General features: G+C 39.3%; 1 protein-coding gene and 1 long non-coding RNA gene across 2 annotated transcripts in view; both read right to left on the bottom strand.

The window, feature by feature from the left end:
- Window positions 1-10100, bottom strand: part of LOC123384315 — a 59266-nt gene extending 49166 nt beyond the window's left edge. Inside the window, exons 1-2 of the long non-coding RNA XR_006595201.1 lie at window positions 9520-10100; window positions 8379-8511 (exon numbers count right to left, since the gene is read on the bottom strand). This is a non-coding gene — a long non-coding RNA (uncharacterized LOC123384315). The remainder of the gene's footprint in view (window positions 1-8378; window positions 8512-9519) is intronic.
- A 5888-nt stretch (window positions 10101-15988) lies between these two features.
- KBTBD7 (kelch repeat and BTB domain containing 7) lies at window positions 15989-21056 on the bottom strand. Its single transcript, XM_003980419.6, has one exon. The coding sequence runs from the start codon at window positions 20605-20607 to the stop codon at window positions 18568-18570; it is 2040 nt and encodes a 679-aa protein (XP_003980468.1). The 5' UTR covers window positions 20608-21056; the 3' UTR covers window positions 15989-18567.
- Between the last annotated feature and the right edge of the window lie 1457 nt (window positions 21057-22513).

Below are 22513 nucleotides of genomic sequence, written 5' to 3'. Positions count from 1 at the left end.
TATTTATTTATTTATTTACTTATTTACTTATTTATGAGAGAGAGAGAGAAAGAGACAGAGCACAAATGCAGGGGCAGAGAGAGAGGGAGACACAGAATCCAAAGTGGGCTCCAGGCTCCCAGCTGTCAGCACAGAGCTTTACATGGGGCTGGAACACAGGAACTGTGAGATCATGACCTGAGCCAAAGTCAGATGCTTAACGGACTGAGCCACCCAGGTACCCCTCAGTTTGCTAATAGTTTGATGAAGGTTTTTATATCTATCTTCATCAGAGATATTGGCCTGTAGTTCTCTCTCTCTCACACTCTCTCTCTCTCAGTGTCTTTATCTGGTTTTGTTATCAGGGTAATTAACTGCTGGTAATCAGTCTGTTCAAATTTTCTAGTTTTTCCTGATACAGTTTTAGAAGGTTATATGTTTCTAGGAACTTATCCATTTCTTCTAGGTTGTCCAATTTGTTGGCATAAAATTTATAATTATCTCTTATTATCCTTTATATTTCTGTAGTGTCGGTTGTTATTTCTCCTCTTTCATTTCTGATTTTCTTTTAGTCCTCTCTGTTTTTAATGAGTCTAAGTATTTATCAATTTTGTTGATCTTTTCAATGAACTAGCTTCTGGTTTCATTGATCTGTTTTATTATTTTTTAGTTTCTATTTCATTTATTTCTGTTCTAATCTTTATTATTTTCTTTCTTCTACTGGTTTTGTTTATTCTTTTGTTTAGCTCCTTCGGGTGTAAGCTTAAGTTGTTTATTTAGATGCTTCTTGAGGTAGGCCTGTTTTTCTATAAACTTATATCTTAGGACAGCTTTTCCTATATCTCAAAGATTTTGGACTATTGTGTTTTCATTTGTTTCCATGTATTTTTTTATTTTCTCTATGATTTCTTTGTTGACTCATTCAAAATCTAGTAGCATGTTATTTAACCTCTATGTATTCGTGTTCCTTCCAGATTTTTTTTTTTTTTTTTTTTGTGGTTGATTCTAATTTCATAGTGTTGTGGTTGGAAAAGATGCATGGTATGACTTCGATCTTTTTCATTTGTTGAGACTTGTGTTGTGGCCTACTATGCAATCTATTCTAGAGAATGTTCCATGTACACTTGAAATGGATGTGTATTCTGCTATTTTAGGATGGAGTGTTCTGAATATATCTTTTAGATCCATCTGGTTTAATGTGTCATTCAAGGTCACTGTTTCCTTTTTTATTTTCTGCCTGAAGTATCCATTGATGTAATTCGGGTGTTAAAGTCCCCTACTATTATGGTATTACTATCGATTACTTCCTTAATGTTTGTTATTAGCAGCTTTAAGTATTTGGGTGTTCCCATGTTCAATGCATAAATCTTTATAATTATTATATCTTCTTTTTGTTCTCTTTATGATTATATAGTATCCTTCTTTGTTTCTTGTTACAGCTTTTGTCTTTATGTCTATTTTGTTGATATAAACATTGCTATCCCAGCTTTCTTTTCACTCCATTTGCATGATAAATGCTTTTCCTTCCTGTCACTTTCAACCTGCATGTGTCCTTAGCTCTGAAATGAGTCTCTTGTAGGCAGCATATGAGTCTTCCTTTTTCATCTATTCAATTTCCCTATGTCTTTTTTTTTAATCACCCTATGTCTTTTGATTAGAGCATTTAAACCATTTACATTTGAAATAATTACTTACAGGTATGTATTAATTGGCATTTTGTTACATGTTTTGTTTTTGTAGTTCTTTGTTCCTTTCTTCTTTCTCTCTTTTCTATCATGGTTTGCTGACTTTCTTTAGTCATATACTTGTATTCCATTCTCTTTATATTTTTCAAATTTATTATAGGTTTTCAACTTGTAGTTGCTATTATGTTTATTATATAATACCTTATGCACATATCAGTCTATATTAAGTTGATAGTAGCTTTAGTTTGAACCCATTATAAAACTATAATTTATTTATCCCTTTCCCCCTATATTTTAGGTATATGGTGTCATAGTTTACATCCTTTTGTTTTCTGGATCCTTCGATTTTTATCAATATACTTATTTTTACTGCTTTGTGCTTCCTACTTCTTACTCCTTCTTACGTCTTACCTACTTCTTACTCCTGTTTATGGTTTTTCCTGTCCACTCAAAGAGTCCCCTTTAACAATTCTTTACATTTAAAAAAATCTTTATTTATTTTTGAGAGGGAGAGAGACAGAGTGTGAGGAGGGGAGGAGCAGAGAGAGAGGGAGACACAGAATCCAAAGCAGGCTCCAGGTTCTGAGCTGTCAGCACAGAGCCCCACACAGGGCATAAACTCACAAAAGCGAGTTCATGACCTGAGCCAAAGTTGGACACTTAACTGACTGAGCCACCCAGTCGCCCTTACCCCCTTTAACAATTCTTATAGGTCTGGTTTAGTGGTCATGAATTCCTTTAACTTTTGTTTGTCTGGGAAACTTTTCATTTCTCCTTCTATTCTCAATGTTAGCCTTGCTAGATAGAGTAGTCTTGGTTGTAGGTTCTTTTCTTTCAGCACTTTGACTCATGCCACTCTTTTCTAGCATGCAGTGTTTCTGCTCCTAAATCAGCTTTAGCCTTATGGGGTTTCTTTTGTATGTAAATGTATTCTTTTGTCTTGGTAGTTTAAAAATTCTCTTTATCCTACTTTTTGCCATTTTAATTACTATGTGTCTTGGTGTGGACCTCCTTGGGTTGATTTTGTTGGGTTGTGTGACTTCTGGATCCAGAAGTCTGTTTCCTTCTCCAGAGTCAGTTAAGTTTTCCACTATCATTTTTTCAAATACATTTTCACACCTTTTTCTCTCTCTTCTTCTGGGATCCCTATAAATGTTAATCTTATTTATTAAAAAATGTTTTTAATGTTTATTTTTGAGAGAGAGAGAGAATGTGAATGAGAGAGTGGCAGAAAGAGAGGGAGACACAGAATCCGAAGCAGACTCCAGACTCTGAGCTGTCAGCATAGAGCCTGATGCAGGGCTCGAACTTGTGGACTGTGAGGTCATGACCTGAGCTGAAGTTGGAAGCTTAACTGACTGAGCCACCCAGGCGCCCCCATAATGGTAATCTTATTATGCTTGATGGTTTCTCTGAGTTCCTTCAATATATTTTCATTTTTTATTATTCTTTTTTCTCTCTCTTCTTCAGCTTGATTGCTTTCCATAGTGTATTTGAAATTTCAGTTATTGAATTCTTCATCTCTGGTTCTTTTTTATGTTTTCTATCTCTTAAAAAATTTGTTTCTTAAGTTTATTTATTTTGAAAGAGAGGGAGAACACACACGCAAGCTGGGGAGGGCGGAGAGGAGAGACAGAATCCCAAACCGGTTCTGCACCATCTCTTTATTGATGGTCTCACTGATGTCCTCCACTCTCTTCTCCAGTCCAGTGAGCATCTTTATGACCATTACTTTAAATACAGAGAAAGACAGGTATGTTTTCACTCTTATGTGGGTCCTGAGAAACTTAACAGAAGACCATGGGAGAGGGGAAAGGGAAAAAAAAAAAAGTTAGAGAGGGAGGGAGCCAAACCATAAGAGACACTTAAAAACTGAGAATAAACTGAGGGTTGATGGGGGGTGGGAGGGAGAGGAAAGTGGGTGATGGGCATTGAGGACGGCACCTGTTGGGATGATCACTGGGTGTTGTATGGAAACCAATTTGACAATAAATTTCATATTAAAAAAAAATAAACACTCTATCAAGAAAAAAAATTCTCTATTAGTCATATTACTTATCTCTGTTTCAATTAGCTCTCTTGTGAGTTTCTCCTGTTCTTTTATTTGGGACACATTTTTCTGTCTCCTCATTTTGTCAAATTCTCTGTATCTATGTGTTAGGAAAGTCAGCTACATCTCCCCCTCTTACAAGTAGTGGCCTTAGGAAGAAGAGATCCTGTAGTGCCCTGCAGTGCAATGTCTCCTGCTCACCAGAACCTGATTCTTCAGGGGTTTATCTAATGTGTATTGCATACATCTTACTGTTGTGAGTGAACAACATTTGCCTTCAGTCCAGTCATCTGCAATGCTTTTCTTTGCCTTTTGTGATAAGATTTCATCTCTGTGTTGCTAGTGGGCCAGTCTGGGGCTGCCTTGGCCTTGTGTTGAGTCAGATAAAACATTTGCCAGAGCTGCGGTAGCTCTGAGCTACAGGGTGTCCCCCTGTATTGTCTTCTGAGAAGCTTTTGTTGGTGGGTGTGGCCTGCAGTTAGACCAGATGTCTGCCCCCAGCCCACTGGTGGGGCATTAGTTAGACTGATATGTGTGGTTATCTTTCCTTTTCCTTAGGGCAGGAGTCACTTTGGAGTGGTGTTCCTGTTTGCACAGTGCCAAGCCTGTGGCACTGCTTTGGATTGACTCTTGCCAAGGGCATGTTGGAGGAAAGAGGTCTGTAGAAGAACACAGGGTCTAGACATGCAGTTAGCAAGGTTGGTGCTGGTCCTTTGAGGGAGAGGCCTTGTACCTGGGAAAACTCTTGCCAAGGCTGGGATGGAGGGCATGTATCTGCAGAACATGGGTGGTAGCAGGGCACACTGTTACCAAGTTAGGTGGAGAGTGTTGGCACTGTGCTGGTTACCACAGGTGTCTGTACATCTAGGTTGGGGCTTTGGGGAGGGAAATGGCACTTGCCCACCAGTCAGATGTTTATGGAGAAGTCACCCAAAGATCCCCGTCCCTCTAGCACATGCTCTGAGATTGATATTTAAAGTTCTAGGTGTTAAAGTTATGGGGATTTGTCTTTCTAGTGTGGGTTCCCCATGCCTGGGGTACCTGATGGGGGTCTGCTCCTCTCTCTTCTTTTTGCCCAGTGGCATCCCTCCCTCCCAGGGACTGTGGCTTCTGGTCACATCTCTATCCTTCCTACTCTCTTTAGTGTGGTCTCTTGTTTATATTTAACTGTGGAGAGACTGTTCTGCCAGGCTTTGGGGATTTTCTGGGTTATTTACACTGATGTGGGTGTTATCTAGGTGTATTCATGGGACGAGGTGAGTCTAGGATCCTCCACTCCACCGTCTGCCTTGGAAGTCTCCACCGAGTTCATCATTTTACAGTTTACAATTCACTCAATTTTAGTATAGTCATGATGTAAAAACTAGATATCTAATCTAGTTAGATGTTGTGTAACAATCACCATGAATTTCAAAATATTTTCAGTGCCCTCCCCAAACTCCATGCCTATTAGCAGTGAATGTCTGTTCCCTCCTGACACTCCATATGCTTAGCCCCGCAGTCCAGTTAACTACCAATGTACTTTCTGTCTCCGTGTTTTTGGCTGTTCTGGATATTTCATTTAAATGGAATCATACAATATGTGTCCTCTGTGTCTGGCTTCTTTTGCTTAACAAAATGTTTTCAAGGTTCATCCAGCCATAACATGTATCAGAACTCTAGTCCTACTTATGGCCAAATAATATTCCATTGCATTGATATTGGCATTTTTCCACCCATTTATTACTTGATGGGCATTTAGTTTTTTCTACTCTTTGTCAGTTATGAATAATGCTTCTATCAACATTTGTGTACCAGTTTTTTCTAGATATATGTTTTCAATTCTCTTGGGTATATGCCTAAAAGTGATAGTTTTGGGTCATATGGTAACTCTGTTTAACTTTTTGAGGAACTGCAAATGGTTTTCCAAGGCAACTGCACCATTTAGGTTCCCAGCAGCAGGTTATGGGGATGTAATTTTTTCCATATCCTTCCCAGAACTTTTTATTTTCCAGTTTCTTGATGTTCTTGTTTATTTCATTTCATTTTTTAAAAAAGATTTTATTTTTAAGTAGTCTCCACACTCGGTGAGGGGCTTGAACCCACAACCCTGTAATCAAGAGTCACATGATCCACTGACTAAGCCAGCCAGGCACCCCTCATTTTGTTTTTGATTCTAGCAATCCATGAGGGTATGAAGGGGTATCTCAATATGGTTCTGATTTTGTATTTCCTTTAATGACTATTGACGTTGAACATTTTTTTCTTGTGCTTGTTGGCCACTTGGAGAAATGTCCATACAAACCCATTCTTCACTTTCAATTGGGTTGTTTATATTTTTATGATTGAATTGTATGAGTTCTTTATATATTCTAAACACAAATCTCTTATTCGATATATAATTTGACAATATTTTCTCTGTTTACATTATCTTTTAATTTTATTGATGGTATCATATGAAGAACAAAAGTTTAATTTTGATTAAGTCCAACTTACCTATTTTTTTGTTTTGTTGTGTCACTGATTTTTTTCCCCCAAAAGCCCTGTATGTTAAGCTTTTTTCACAGAGTGTACTCTGAAATAGGTCAAATAAAGATGAGTCCTGGTAATGGAGCTTTTAAGTGAGCCATCAGAGAGGCAAATCTTTGGGGATAGGGCTTTTAGGGATCTCCAAATCCACTATGTCTCCTCCGGTGGCTGCTAAATTGCTATTTTTTACAGGTACTATAGTTGTGAAACTGTTGAATTTAAGGCTCCCATAAAGCTGAGGAGAGAGGGATGGGATTAGGGTGTGTTAAAATGCCACCAGACTTATTGTTCTTATTAAGATTCATCTGTTTTTCTTGAATAAACACTTCTCAGAATGTAGCGGGCCTTTAGTTAATTTCCATAGTTCCAATAAATTTATTTTAAGAGTTTTTGTTAGTGTTTTCATTGCTTTTATGGAGGAGAAGATTTTGTGGGGATTGTTACTACATTTGGAATGTCTACATCAAAAAGTGAATTACTGATAAACAGAAAACTTGGATACATCTCAGGAAAATTATACTGGGTGAAAAAAAAAGTCTCAGAAGGTTACATACCATATGGTTTCATTTACATAACATTCTGTTAATAAAAAAAATTATAGGTATGGATTACAGTCTAGGGTTGGCAAGGGTTATGGAAGTGAGGAGGGAAAAGGTGTGTTTATAAAAGCAGAGCAGTTATGAAAGTCCTAGATGGCACCTTCTTCCAATAGAAGGCTATTTCATCTACACTGAAAATCTGTTGTTTAGTGTAGCCACCTTCATTAATTATTTTAGTTAGATCTGGATAACTTGCTGCAGCTTCTATACCAATACTTACTGCTTCACCTGGCACTTTTATGTTATGGAGACAGCTTCTGTTTTTGTTTTTTTTTTAATGTTTATTTTTATTTATTTTGACAAAGACAGAGAGAATCCAAAGCAGACTGTGCTGTGAGCATGGAGCCCAACGCAGGGCTTGGGCTCACGGTTTGTGAGATCATGACCTGAGCGGGAATCAAGAGTCAAAGGCTTAACCAACTGAGCCACCCAGGTGCCCTGAGACAGCTTCTTTCCTACAGCCTCATAAATCAATATCTGCTTGCTTCACATTCTTTTCTGCAGCTTCCTCACCTCTCTCAGCCTTCCTAGAACTGAAGAGAGTTAGGGTTTTGCTCTAGATTAGGCTTTGGCTTAAGGGAATGTTGTGCCTGGTTTGATCTTCTATCCGGACCACTAAAACAGCAATAAGGCTGTTTCACTTTCTTATCATTCGTGTGTTCAACGGGGTAGCACTTTTAATTTTCTTTAGGAACTTTTCCTTTGTGTTAAAAACTTAGCTGTTTGGTGCAAGAGACCTAGCTTTTGGCCTATTTTGGCTCTTGACGTACCTTCCTCACTGAGCGTAATAATCATTTCTAGCTTTTGATTTAAAGTGAGAGAAGTGCAGCTCTCCCTTTCCTTTGACCACTTAGAGGCCACTGCAGGGTTACTCAATGGCCTAATTTCAATATTGTTGTATCTCAGGGAAGAGGGAGACCCAAGGAGAGGAAGACAGGGAAACAGCAGGTCGGTGGAGCAGTCAGAACACACAAAACATTTATCGGTTAAGTTTTCCATCTTATATGCGTGAGATTTGTGGTACCCCAGAACAGTTACTATAGTAACACCAAAGATTATAGACCACCATAACAAGTATAAGAGTGAAAATTCAGAAATATTGCAAGAATTACCAAAATGTGACACAGAAACACAAAGTGAGCAGATGCTATTGGAAAAATGATGCCAATAGATACTCAGTGTAGGAATGCCACAAACTTTCAATTTGTAAAAAACAAAAACAAAAACAAAAAACAACCCCCCCCAATATCTGTGAAGTACAATAAAACAAAGCACAGTAAATCAAAGTGTGCCTGTATTACAAAACTATAATAATTATAACCGTATGCCACTGGCATAAATATAGACACACAGATCAATGGAACATAATAGAGAGCCCAGAAAAAAACTCCTGCATATAAAGGCAATCAATATTTGGCAAGGGAGCCAAGAATACCCAATGAGAGAAGGAGAGTCTCTAACAAATGGTGCTGGGAAAACCTGATGTAACCACATAGAGAAAAATGAACAGGATCTTGAGCTTAGAGATCTTATTTTAAATACTTGGTTGTGCCTCACCTTTCTCCAAATCTTCTGAGTCTCCTGACAAGCAATTCGGTTGACTGATTCCAGCTCTCCATCCTTTATCTTCTCTTGAACATTCACAAACACAGCTGGTAGACAGCCAGCATGGAAAAAAGGACCCGATTTCCTAGAAAATCAGAAACTGACTATATTAAGAGTCTTAGACATTTCAGAGACCTCAAACATTATATCATAGTTATTTTCATATTGATTCCAGCTGTGATTCAAAATTTCATGATGAGAAATATATACAGACTTTTGATGAATTTAGATTATATTTTGAAGTAAAATGACATAATCATATCTTTAAATCTGAACCTCAATACTGTGCAAACTGATTCAAATTTAGAGACTGCTTTATTGCTCCTCAAACATATATTAAAAAGGTTTTCAGTAAACACATAGAATCGAGGTAGTGTTTGAGAAAGTACACTTTATTATTACCTTGACATATTTAATATCATAGCTGTGAATTTAAATATAAGAAAACTTTGACATTTATTAAATTAGCTCAGTGCTCTGATTTCAGATTACTGAACTGTATCTGAACTGAAATGGTCAAAATATAATACTAAAGATAAATAGTATAAATATCAAATATAATATTAAAAATAAATGTATAATGTAATACTAAAAAATCATACTATGTCTTTTGATATATAAAATTTATAATTTGATCACTGGAGGTTTTCTTGGGTTTTATTTTGAACTGAAACTAATTTTTCATTTTCTTCCTCAATTATGCTGAGATGACTTTGTGTTAAGTCTGGAAATCTCTTTATTCAGAGTTCTTAGCATGGGGTGCAGAGATTCCAGATTTAGTGCTCTATGGTGCATAAAAACTAGATTGGAGGACAGAATATATCTCAAGCAGAACAACTGAGATTTTACGTTCCCAGTCCTATGCTTATGGTGGTGTACACGTCGAAAAATGGTGTAGATTTCATCATAAATGATACTTGGGAGGCAAGAGGGTGCACTAGAAAGTGCCCTGATTTAAGAGAGAGGAAACATAGTTCTAATCCCAGTGTTCTTAATAACTAGCAGTGTGACCCTTGCTATATTATTTAAAGTTCTTTAGGTTTAAATAAGAAAAGTATTCTATGATTCTAATTGACAAAAAATCAAGAATCACCTGGTGATTAAAACAATATAAAGGGGTGTCTTGGGTAGCTCAGTCAGTTGAAGGTCCCACTCTTGAGTTCGGCTCAGGTCATGATCCCAGAATCGTGGGATCAAGCCCCACATCAGGCTCTGCACTGGGTATGCAGCCTGCTTGAGATTCTCTCTCCCTAAAACAATATAATGATATAAAGAAATTCAAGCTACTTAAATATTATTTTTAAAATAGAAATTTTTGTAATATACATTATATTGTTAAAATCTAGGATATGCGCAGTCCTATTTTACAGTAACAGCTCCAGTCTTAAATGTTTTTCTCAACTCTGTTCAAGGCACTTTGATTGGTGTTATGAAGGATATAAAGATGAAGTTGACCCTATCTCCCCAGCTCTTATGAAACTCACCTTTGAATAGGTGCGCCCTCTCCTCCAAGCTGTTCCCTTTCTTTCAGCGGAAAAACTTGCATCCCAATTCAAATAAAGAATTAAGAAATACATCTCTATCTCTGTGAGATTATTTCTTTTTAAATTTCTTTTTTATTAAGAAATTTTTAAAGTTTTAATTTATTTGAAGTAATCTTTATATCCAACGTGGGGCTCAAACTCATGACCCTGAGATCAAGAGTCATACGCTCTTCTGACTGAGCCAGCCAGGCCAGGTCCCTCTCTATAAGCCTCCCTTTCTTCCTCCAAGGTTGGAAGAAGAAGGGTTGTGGCTCTTGTTCCGGTATGATCCTGGCCCTTGTGCTTTGGTCCATCTCCTCCCTTCTTCTGAGCTTCTGGGCTCAGGCTCCTCATTATTTTCTCAATGGATTTTTTCCCACGCATAGTAAAGTGTTTAAGACTCAAAGCAACCAAAACCATGACCTGAGGTATTCTCTCCTTCACTAGGTACCATCCAAGCTTGCAGAGAAGAGCCCATGCTTGCTTTTCCACTTCCTCACATCTTACCATGTGAGGGAAGATAGATTACCGTTGACACTGTGTTGTTGTCCTGCTGGATATCTCACATTCTGGATTTTGCTGATTGCTTTTTTATAGGGATTTTAATTCATCCTTCTGGCAGGTCTTTCCTGTCAACTGGAAGTTTGTTCTAATGGCTTAATTAGATTCAGGCAGAACATTTTTGTCAGCGCAGGTTTTATAAGAGCATGAATTTTTTTATTGTTGTTGTGTTATAAGAAGGGCTGTGAGGCTCGAACTTGCCTGTGTCCTTTAGTGGCTGGGTATACCTATATTTGGCACGTGGCAAAGCTTCATCTCACTCATTCTAATTAATTCTTTCTTGGCTTCTGCCCCCAAGCAAATCTTCAAATCTGAAACTTCTTGCAAAATACCACCAGTGACCAAATCAAGTTTCTGTGATGTGACATGGTTGGCTGTACCCTGAAGCAATACAGGGAAGATGTGTTACAGAACTGATTACTGTGGTGAGAGACTGGGGTTCAGTCCAGCAGGGGGCCCTCTGAAGATCCATGTACAAGGCACTGCACAGCTGTCCCTTTCTTGAAACTGGGATGCTGTAGCATAGATCTACCAATTCCCATCATCCCTTGCTTAAGGACTGTTTTGGGGGCATACACTTCCCCTTGAACTCCTGTGCTGTTGCAAGAGCACTGCCAAAGAGAACGATCTTTCAAGAGAAAACCTTGAGCCAGAAAAGCAAAGTGGCCTGTTATCATGGTCTGGGAGTGCCTGCCATAGCTTCAGCTGAAATCAGAAGTTGGTGTGACATGGGACACCCCATGCATCTACCAGTGTCTCCAAATCTGATCTGACTCCTAGAGTCTCAAATACACTGACAGCACTGTCCACTTAGTCAACCATGACAGAAACATCTAATTGCTCTTCTTCATTCTCTTTTTCCTTTTGGTAATATGGAGAGCTCTTGGGGTGTGGGATGAGTGAAAAGACTAAGCAGTAGGTGTCCAGAGAAGAGGGGACTGGAAACGAGTTCAGGCATGCAGGGAGAGAACCCTGACCTCTGAAAGCTGAATTTCTGCCATTTCTAGGAATACTTGGGATGAGGCAGACCTGAATGACAAGGATGTGATGAGTGTGTGTGAGTGTGTGTGTGTATGTGTGTGTAAAGCATCTCAGGGGTACATTTGTTTGTGAAAAATCATTATCTAGGATTACGTGGAATTTAACTTGTGGGTGTGAACTTATTGTGGAAGGAGGGAGATTTGAAATGACCACCATTACAATAAAGCCTGAATGCTGTTGTGAGTTGCCTGTATTTGAATACAGGAAGCCTGGACATGTCTATTTTAAAATATGTTAGTTTATTTCTATTTAGTAATAGACACCGAGTTTTAGCTGGGCACAGAGCTACCCCTTTAATGACTATTTCCCAGTCGACCTTGCAGGTGGATATGGTGATAAGACTAAGTTCTCCCCAGTGAAAAATGGCAAAATTATATAAAAGTCAATTAAAAAAGGAATTGTTTGCATTTCCTCTTTCTTCTTTCCTGCAGGCCACAATATAGATATAATTCTAGTGAGTGTGCTTTGCCTGTGAAGATGAGGACAACTCACTAGGAGTTGGAGGAAAAATGATAAAGGAACCTGGACTCATGAAGAACTTACTGGGCAGAACCACCCTGCCAGCCCTATTACTACTCACTTCTGGACTCAATGGACAGAAACAGGTTTCCGTCTTTGATCTTAGGGCCTCTTTGGCACAGAAGTTTGGCTTATACACTAACACAATATCCAAGCAAGAATCTTGGGAGATAGTCTATAGTCCTCCCTTTCTCATATACCCGATGGCTCTCTGCATCCCCAAACATACAATTATAGGTCCAGCTCAATCTCTTTAACCTTTCATATCTGTGTCTTCCTAGTCAAGCCCACCACTGCCACCCCTACTGAGGACCACATCATCTCACTGGACTACAACAGCACTCCCTTAACCATTCTTGACCCCACAGTCTTGCACTGTCAATTCATTCAGAAGAGTCTCAAGAAAACAAATTCAATTGGGTCAAGTCCCTACTTAAAATTTCTCAATAAATTCACACTCTATGCAAAAACTCCTTGCCATGGCATACAAAGCTTCCATGATCTGATCCTAACTAACCAACATTGTCAGGTTGTTTTCATTCCAGACTTCCCCTCAAATCCTAGGGTCTGGTCAAAACAAAATACATGCTGTAACCTGAACATTCCCATTGTTGGAACTATTACTGTCTGTAGGAACTATAACTCTTTATTGAAGGTATTTCCTTAACTGTCTTCCTCAACATTCTTATCCCCCAACTTCATCTATTACAAATGATGGCTATCCAGACAGGAATATCTGCCAGAGATATCAGAAAATACTGCGTTTCCCCTCTAGGGTTTGTAAGTTGGTAGGGTGTGGGTATTGGGCATCCTGGGAATAATTTTGGCTGCCATGTCATAAAATCTAGCCTGACAGATGATACAGTAGAGATTGCAATTTATACAGTATCTGTCTTCAGCATTCTACAAAAAGGAATCTGTAAATTTTAACGTGATACATGTTGACCCAGAATAAAAGACTACCTCTCCCGGGCACTCTCTTTTTTTAATGTTTATTTTTGAGAGAGAGGAGAGAGAGAGCGAGAGCGAGAGAGAGAGAGAGAGAGAGAGAGAGCGCGAGCATGAGAAGGGAAGGGGCAGAGAGAAGGAGAAAAAGAATCCCAAGCAGGCTCCAGGCTCCGAGCTGTCAGCAGAGCCTGACACAGGGCTCAAACTCACAAGCTGTCAGATCATGCCCTGAGCTGAAGTCAGATGCTTAACCAACTGAGCCACCCAGGCACCCCTCTCCTAGATCCTCTTGCAGTTAAGTGTGGCTACGTGGTTAAGACCTGGCCAGTGTCATATGACTGGAAGCGATGTATGCAACTTCCCTTACAGGGAAGGGTCGTGTCCTCCCCTTCCCCTCTTCCTTATAGTTGGAATATGGACATGAGTGTAAACCAGCTTGGACCATGTGGACCAAAACTATACCCTAAGGATAGCAGAATGGGAAAACAGAGAGCCTGTCCTCACATGACTTTTTAGATGAGGGGCAACATAACAGACTGGAGTTTTATAGGAGAATCCTCTATCTTATTAAAACAGCTCTAGGATCTCCACATACATACAACAACACCTAGATCATAACTAGTGTATAACTGAGAGGAAAACATTGCCCCATGGTATCTTCTCTATACAAAGACAGCCATAAGGACATTGAGACTCTGATCAGACTGTGCCTTGAAGTAAGAGCCATTGCTATTTGCTAGTTACCTCAGAATTAAGGAATAGTTTTCTCTCCCCTCCCTCAACACTCTGGACTAAGATACGGTGGTTTCAAGCTGCTAAAATAGCTTTGGAGGTGAATCTATAAACTTAATTCCATTGCAGAGGTGACCATCCAGAGTAGGAATAGTTACTGAGAAAATATGTCTCAAAATGGTGGAAATGATATGCTACAATATCTGTTCCTTACCCACCCTGTGTCTAAGGCATGTTTAGTCCATAAGGTTAAAGAAACAAGGAACTGGAGCTGATGGAATAGATACAGGTGACAGGATGGCCCAGAGTCAAGGAAAGGACACAGAACCTATTGCCAATATGGTTCTCTAAGACTTGGCAGCTTCGATGACCACCATTTTTCTCCTTCATCAAAAAACAACAAACAAAAACCTAGTTTGTACGTATTTAACCATTTGATGGTTCTAAAAGTAGCTTATCAATTCTCTTAGGATTGCTAGTTACATTCTCTAGAAATAATTTTTCCTAATACTTTCCTGCTCCATCATATTTGCTATAATGAATATTTCTTGAAATTAGTTGTAATGATGAAACGGTGTTGTTGAAGACGTGGGTGAGATCTGATGGGAGGACAGAGGCAAAGTGAAACAGCTAAGAAACAACATAAAATGATCCCCAAAGTTCAAATGTAGGCAGACTAGAGATGTCTACATTCTGGTGACCACACTTTAGGATCTCAAAGACAAACTTTCTTTTAAAGTTTAGTGGACTGGGGCACCTGGGTGGCTCAGTCGGTCAATCATCTGACTCTTGATTTGGGCCCAGGTCATGATCTCACAGTTTGTTGAGTTTGAGCCCCACATCGGGCTCTGTTGCTGACTGCATGGTGCCTGCTTGGGATTTTCTCCCTCTCTCTCTAAAATAAATAAACTTAAGAAAATGGAAAAAAAAAAAGTTTAATGGACTAATATAAGGCTGCAAACTTTTTATAAATTTCTAACTTATGAACGTTAAAACAAGTTCCATTAAATAATTTTACAATTCATTCATCCACGTTTTATATATTTTCCTCATTTCAGTACAAATTGATAAAAATGACATCAGGCAAAGCACTGGTTTCTAGTTTAATGAGCAGTGAGTAGCAAATTGATTATATTTTAAATAGATTTCTTATGGGTAGATGCCCTCTTCCAACCACCTATTAACCTGGTCATTAGGAGATAAACAACTCTTGCTACTTAGGTATATGTCTAATAAAAAGCTATGATATTGGCAGTTTGAAACATCTGGAACCTATATTTTGTTTTGAATTCTCGTTATACACAGTTGTCCTAGATAGTAATCATATGCATAACATATACGCAGAAAGAGGATTCTAAGTCGGTATAGAAAAATTTACAGGCTATAAGCATCTATTCATTTCTTTACACCACTTACATTTACTTAACTATTCTTTTTGTTAATGTTCATTTATTTTTGAGACAGAGCACGAGTGGGGGAGGGGCAAGAGAGAGGGAGATAGAGAATCCCAAGCAGGCTCCACAGCTGTCAGCACAGAGCCCAAGAGGGCTCTAACTCACGAACCATGAATTCACGATTTGAGCCAAAATCAAGAGTCGGCCGCTTAACTGAGCCACGCAGGCGCCCAATAGTTACTTAACTATTCTTGTGTTAATCATCATGAAGAAATTTGCACTGCAGAAATGTCAAATTTGTCTCAGTTGTGAGGTACCCATTAATATTCACATCCCTTTCAGATAGTAAGTATATAATATCTCTTTAGCTCTATTTTGGGAACGACTTAATAATGCTCTTCTCCCCTTACAAACATTTGAGCAATATGCCTTGTGAAAAAAAATGTAAATTCCTTTTGTAGAAGTGTTCTTGGGACTCTGTCACAAGTGTTCTTATCCTGGGTGTGTGGAAGAACTTCAGAAGTGTCATAACACCCTTAAAATTATGAAAACATGAACATGTACATTTTTCTGGGCAATGAGTCAAAAGCTTTCGACACATTCATCAGGTCCAGGTACAAAGCAGAAAAAACATTACAACTAGATGAGAAAGAAAGGAACTATCATTTAAATTTAATCCTAAACCCAAATTAAGCAAATTATTTGCTAAATTAGTCTTTTATCCTTCTGAAAATGCCAATGACACTTATCACTTGAAGTATGTAAAATAATTTGGATTCTCTGAGCTTTTCAGACATAGAGATACAAAAAAATAATTAAGATCCTTCTAAATCTCACAAAGAAGAGCCCCTGCAAACAATATTTTATTGAGCATTTGCTAAAAGGTGTGTCAATTAATTGTAAAACTGAGACAAAGTTGCTTTCCCATCAAGAAGGGACTTCAACATTGCTAGCTGGGTCACTTGCTGCACAAGCAAGGGTATTCTACATTTATCAGAAACACTAAATTAAGAGTTCAGAAGGCCTGGGTTCTAGTGCCATTTTTATTTGTAACTAACCATATACAAATCACTTATCTATAAAATAATGGTTAACATCTATTCCCTAATTCACAAATATATCACGAAACCAAAATTCTTCCCCCAAAAAACTTCTTTGTAAACCACGATATTACTGCTAATTAGCTTGTACTTAACTCGAAGGATGAAAATGACAAATTACAGAATTTGTCTTGTATCAATTAGTTGCATACCTTAATTCTGCAGATGGATAATCTGGTTGAGATCACCACTGTCCTACTTCAACCTAACAAAACAAAAAGCTATCAAAAAGAAGTTACTGGTGAAGAAATTTGGCCAAAAAATAACACTATTAAGAAACAGCTTCCTAAGCTGAGACCAGTGCTTATAACAACATCCCTGATATCACAACGAACAAAAAGTAGCCTTAGGCCACTAGAGCATGTTTACTGTTTTGAGGGAAGACATTCTTAGGAACATATTGCTAGAGCAAGAATCTTATTTCACTAGAAATAATGTTAAACAGGAACGTCCTATGGACTCTTCAGATGCCCAATGAAAATGGCTAAGAAAACATTTGTGTGCTTGTTTTTTTTAAATCCTTTTCTCTCTCCCTCTCTTTTTTCATTCAAAATTCAGTTCCCTATCCTGGAGCACACTTCTCAGTACTGTGCCATGGTGTAAAAAATGCTGGCATTCGGCTACTAGAGAATAAACAGAAGAGGAATTAACATGTGGAACAAAGATGCAGAAAGAGGATTCTATGTCGGCACAGAAAAATTTATAGGCTAGAAGCATCTATGTTATGTACACCATTTATCACGGATATGCGTTGTGACAATCATATGTATTAAGAGACCCTCAAAAGGTAAGCACCTATATTTCTCTGTATTTAACAAGATCAATTTTGTGTGATTTAGTCTCTATTTCTGGATTTTCCCTTACTTTATGGTGATACAAAAACAAACAAGGAGACAAAAAACAAAGACTGCAGCATGGTTCACAGAGAAATACCCTAATAAAATAACCATGTATATATACCACTGCTAGGGAAATATTTTAGAGGAAACATACTTTCACTATTGGCCCCAAATGCCATCATCCACTTATGTTCTTTAACTGTCAACTTTTAATACAAAAATACCTTCAAGCTGATAATCATATACAGTGACTGACAAAACTTGATAGAACATTTCAATGCTACACAAAACAGCTCCATACACAGCTTAAAGTTTTAAAGTTCTCTGCTGGCACTTGATTTTAGAGTTGATAGACGCAGCAACCACTGATCTCAATAAAATATTCTTTTTAGCTTAAACGTATTTTCAAAACCAGTATTACCTCACAAAAACAGTAAAGAATAAATCACTTCCTGCTGAAGAATCCTCTAAGATGAACACCAAAACTATACAGCCAAAATATTTTAGGAGAGCATATAAACTTTTTAAGACTAGGAATGACCAATGGATAAAAATTTACATTACTCAAGCATATGTCCAGTGAACAAAAGGATTGTTCCTTTGATTCAATGAAGCATGTACAAGAGATAGATTAAAAATATGATCTTACAAAGCAAGTTTACTTTTTCTTTTTTTTTTTTCTTTGGTTTAGAAGGGTGTTTAAATAATTGGTGACACTACCAGAATGGATGTTTTTTAAGATAGAAAAATGGTCACTTTTAGAAAATACATTTTATATTCCAAAATTAAAAGTGAAATTTCTTTTAAAGCAGTAGAATCCTGATTTTTTTTTTTTTTTACTTTCTGTGATCGCTTAAGACCATTCTGCACATTATCAAAACGAAATCTCTATTTTATAACCTCTATATATATCCGATTTTTTTCCTTTGCATTGAGGAGAAAACCAAACCAAATTGAACAAACTATATTAACTTATAATACTAAAAACTGGGTAGTTCAAAACTTGGGAAGTCTACTTTCATTACTCTGAAGGAAAATATAAACCTTCAACTCCCTACAAACAACTTCTAGTCCAATTTTATACTATGAAAATTAAAAAGTTAAATTCCTTGCAGCACTAAACAGAATTATGAGTTAACAGAAGACTAAGGTAGATCGTTAAAATATAAACAGTGTAACTAACCAAAACAATCCACTGATGCAACAAATACTCAAACAATGAAAAAAACCACCAAGCATTCTAATCAATTATATAGTTTGTTTTTTGCATATTTTAATCTCAACTTTTAGCACAGTAAATTATTATATAGTTTGATCTCCTGGACTGTTAAAATTTTGTAACATTACATTAATAATTCAAACATAACCCTTTCTAAACCAAATCTGCAGTCCTAATCAACATTTTTTTTTTTTTTGGAAAAGGAAAGGATATCTTTTAAAGATACATTCCATAGCAGTAGAAACATCTTAGTGATTCAAAATATTTACAAAGAACCCTGCTGATCCTGTGCATTTCGCTGAGGTGCTACCTGCACCCAGACTTCATCGTCAGAAAAAGAACTTGAACTTCCTGACTCTGAGTCCAGCTCACTGAATCCATCTAAGTCCCATTCAGTACTAGATTCACTCCGTGCATCGTCTTCCTCAGTAATGAAACTCTGCCCAGGTTCAAGGCAGGAAGGATAAACGCGAGCACAGAGGCAAATAAAACCAGAGTCAAACTGCAAAAGACCTAACATGGTACCTATGTTAATCCACTGGTCTTCCCTGGTATCGTATTCATAAACAGTCACCCGGTTTTTTTTCCACTGAGGGGTGGTAGAAGTGATGAGAAGCAACTTTTGGCCATGATTGACAATCTGGTAGTTGTGGGTCTCTGAGTCCAAGGGAATATTACTAATCCGCCTCCATTCTCCCCTGGCTGGGTTATAGACCTTCATGACTGGAATGTCACAGATACAGTAGATCTCGTCGTTGAAGACACAGGCTTCCTGAAAGTCACTACGTTTAAGAGAAGCACAGTTCAGCCACATATTATGGCTAGGATCATAGCACAGCATGCGCTTACTGTTCACAGCATAAAGATAGTTCTGAACCACTATTAGTTCAAAGGAATAGAAGGAATGGGGCACAGGAGCCACCAGTGCCCACTGGTTTCTCTGAACACTGTAGCATTCCACTTCCTTCAATTTAACGCCGGTAATCGGGTCTCGCCCACCCAAGATGTAGATGTAGCCATTGAGGTAGGCCACATCCATGCCCTCGCGACACAGCAGGCGGTCGGCAAGCTGCTGCCAACTATTCTGGGCTGGCTTATACACCCACAGGTCTTTCCGGGGCTGGGCAGCCAGGTAGATGTCATGGTCTGGAGAGACACAGACAGCTGAGGAGGTGATAGTCTTAGTGTGAGCCAAGCTGGTTAAAGGGGATGGCATTGTGTAAATGTCCCCTGAGTACGGGTCATAGCAGAGAAAGGGGTCTCTAGGGTGTCCAAAGAAGATCACCATCTCCTTGGCACACATACCCAGTCTCTGAGGTGGATTTTCTGCTACAGATACAACAGAGCTGCTGCTGCTCTCTGGCTTTGGTACCACAGACTTGTACAACATGTCACCATATCGCATCTGCAGGGCCCCTTCGATAAGGTCCAGACAGTACTTCTTCACAATGGGCTTGGTCAGCAGCCCTTCCAGGTAATCCTGATCTTCATCTCTGAAGTGTGTCCAGCGGACACACTTGAAGACTTCCGCAGCGTTGGGACCGCGCTCCTTGGGAGCCGTCTCTAACCACTGCATCGCTACATGACACACTGTCCGCTCACTCTCTATGTCTAGACTATCCAGACGCAGCACGGCCAACAGCTGGGCCAAGCTCAGGTCTGCCAGACTCTCCTCCCGAACTGAACCCATCCGGCTGAGCTGCTTGAAGTTGTGGGCGATGAAGGACTGGGCCTGTGATCGCAGCTTGTGATGGTCGAAGGCATCAGCGAACTTGAGGATGGCAGTGCAGTTGGCCAGGTCAAGGCGGCGGGCTAGGAAGGAGGCACAAGCTTCCCGCACGTACTCGAGCTGCAACATGTCAGAGGCCGCGTAAAGGCGTTGCACGTTGGCCTCACTTAGCGACACGCGACCTGTGTAGCAGTAGTCGACCAGCACCTCGAAGGACTCGGCATCCACATCATGCATGGTCACGCTCGCCTGCTGGCTCTCGTACATGCCACCAGTGAACATGCTCTTGAAGTAGGGACACGCGGCAGCCAGCACGTTACGGTTGCAGGAAAAAAGGCGGCCGGTGCCAGGCCCGCTGCCAGGTGTCACCACCTCGATGGTCACATCACATAACAGCCGCGCGTCGTAGAAAGACTTCAGCTGTGCCAGCAGAGCTGCAGAATGAGCCGTGTCCTTCAGCTCCTCCGGGCCCGTGAAAAAAGCCGAAACTGAAGGCTTGGAAATCCTCTTGGGCCTCCTCCCGCCGCGGGGACTGGCCAGGCGGCGAGAGCGCGGAGCTTCTTCCCGGGACTGCATGATGGAGATGGCGGCGGGGTGCGAGGGCGAGAATGGGTGCAAGGACCGGGCTCTGGCTCCTCCTCGCCCTCTTCTCGCTGGCGCTAGATCGCGGCGTCCCTGAATAAGCAGGGGCCGCACTTACTTAACTCAGCTCTACGCCGCGGTGCCGCCTCCCTTTATCGCGTAGACAGTGCCTGACTCACCCTTTTCCAGTTCCGCGCCCTTTCTCCGTCTCAGCTACCTTACAAGACCGGCTGGACCGAACCGAGAAAGCCGCCACTGCCGCGCTGGCAATACCGGTAGGCGTCCACGAGAACTACAACCCCCAGGCTGCCTTTCGTGCCTCGAGGCACGCTGGGGCCCTCCAAAATCAAGGGGATAGGCGGACGGACCGAAGCCGCTGTGCATGTTGGGAGTAGTAGTTTGAGTGATATCGCGAGGTTTCTTAGGGCGGACTGTTTTAGTTAATAGAATTTGAAAGCGTTAATTCTTCTAGGTTTGTTGGTTTGGAGAATTGGCTTTGAAGTTCCAGGGCAAGATCTCTGTTTTAGTATTCCTTATGTGACTACTCTCTGAGAACTTTTTCGTCTTTATAAAATGGGGATAATAGTTTTCATAGGATTGGAGTGAAATGAGATAAATTGCATAGGACGCGCCAATACATATTTGTTGATTAGAATAATTACATGCTGAACACCGTACCTAGAATATAGATTCAATCATTGTTAGCCTTTCTTTTGGAACTTATTAAAAAATAACGTACCCGCATGTGAAACCGTGAGCAATTTCTGCAAGAAAACTTGCAGTTCTTAGTGTCGCTTCTTTTGAAAGGTTCCGAAGGTTATTACAATATTTTCAATACTAAACGATATCCGTAGGTTCATAAGGATGTCTCAAAGATGAGGTCCTAGAGGATCGCATACAGGTGGCCTCAAAAATGCAAAGCAGGCACATAAAGAGGTGGGTTATCTCACCAAATACTTCCTCCTGGGGAGCAAGATTATTTTCATAAAGTTCTTAATATTAGTGTTTTCAAGTCGTCTAATACTGCTCCTTTCATTTCCACAAATCGGTTGAAGATTATGGAATTGTCTTTATTAAGGAGTTTAAACGAGAATTTTAAAATAAAATATTTAAACAGACCTTGTATTGTACTAAAGCACAAGATCCTCAGAGCTTCCTATTCGTACATGTCCTAATATTTTGAATTAATATAGTTCAGTCTATGCTTTACAAAAGTGTTTTATATATGTATTGACTAATATTGTTAAATTGTCAAAATCAAGTGCTTAAAGATTGGGATTTGTTCTGTTTTAGAGAAGTTTTACTTAAAAAGTATGTTGCTTTTGCCGCTAGCTTGTCATGTGTTACCACAACTTAATGAAATCTTTAGTATTACATTGATAGGTGGATAACACATAGCAGGAGAATACCAATTGTTTTGCTCTCTTTTCCTATTAGCTGAAGAGCTTCTACTGGAAATACTCCAGGGCTCTGGGCTCCTGTACCTTTGTTGGGTATCCCTCTGATACATTTGAGAGAATTAGCTCATTAGTAAGTAACACTGATTGCTTCTCCCCTGCCCTAAAACAGCTGGGGAAAAAAGCAATTTACTTTTTTTTTATATTGGTAAAATATGCATTAGTTACCGTTTGAAACAATTCTTTAAGAGTACATTTCTTTGACAGTAAGTACATTCACGTTGTTTTGCAACCATCACCACCATCCATCTCCAGAACTATTTCCACCTTGCAGAACTGAAGCTTGTCCCCATTCACAGTAACTCGCCTTTCCCCCTTCTCCCAAACCCCTGGCAACCACCATTCTACTTTCTGTTTCTTTGAATTTGACTGTTAGGTACTGTGTATCAGTTCAGTGATTGATTTTTAACTTCCTTATATCTGCTCTTTGTTAGTTGGTTTAG

Source organism: Felis catus, chromosome A1 (assembly GCF_018350175.1).
Source record: "Felis catus isolate Fca126 chromosome A1, F.catus_Fca126_mat1.0, whole genome shotgun sequence".
Classification (NCBI taxonomy): Eukaryota; Metazoa; Chordata; class Mammalia; order Carnivora; family Felidae; genus Felis; species Felis catus.
Note: the sequence above shows the minus strand (reverse complement) of the source record. Positions and strands in the feature narration are given on the sequence as shown.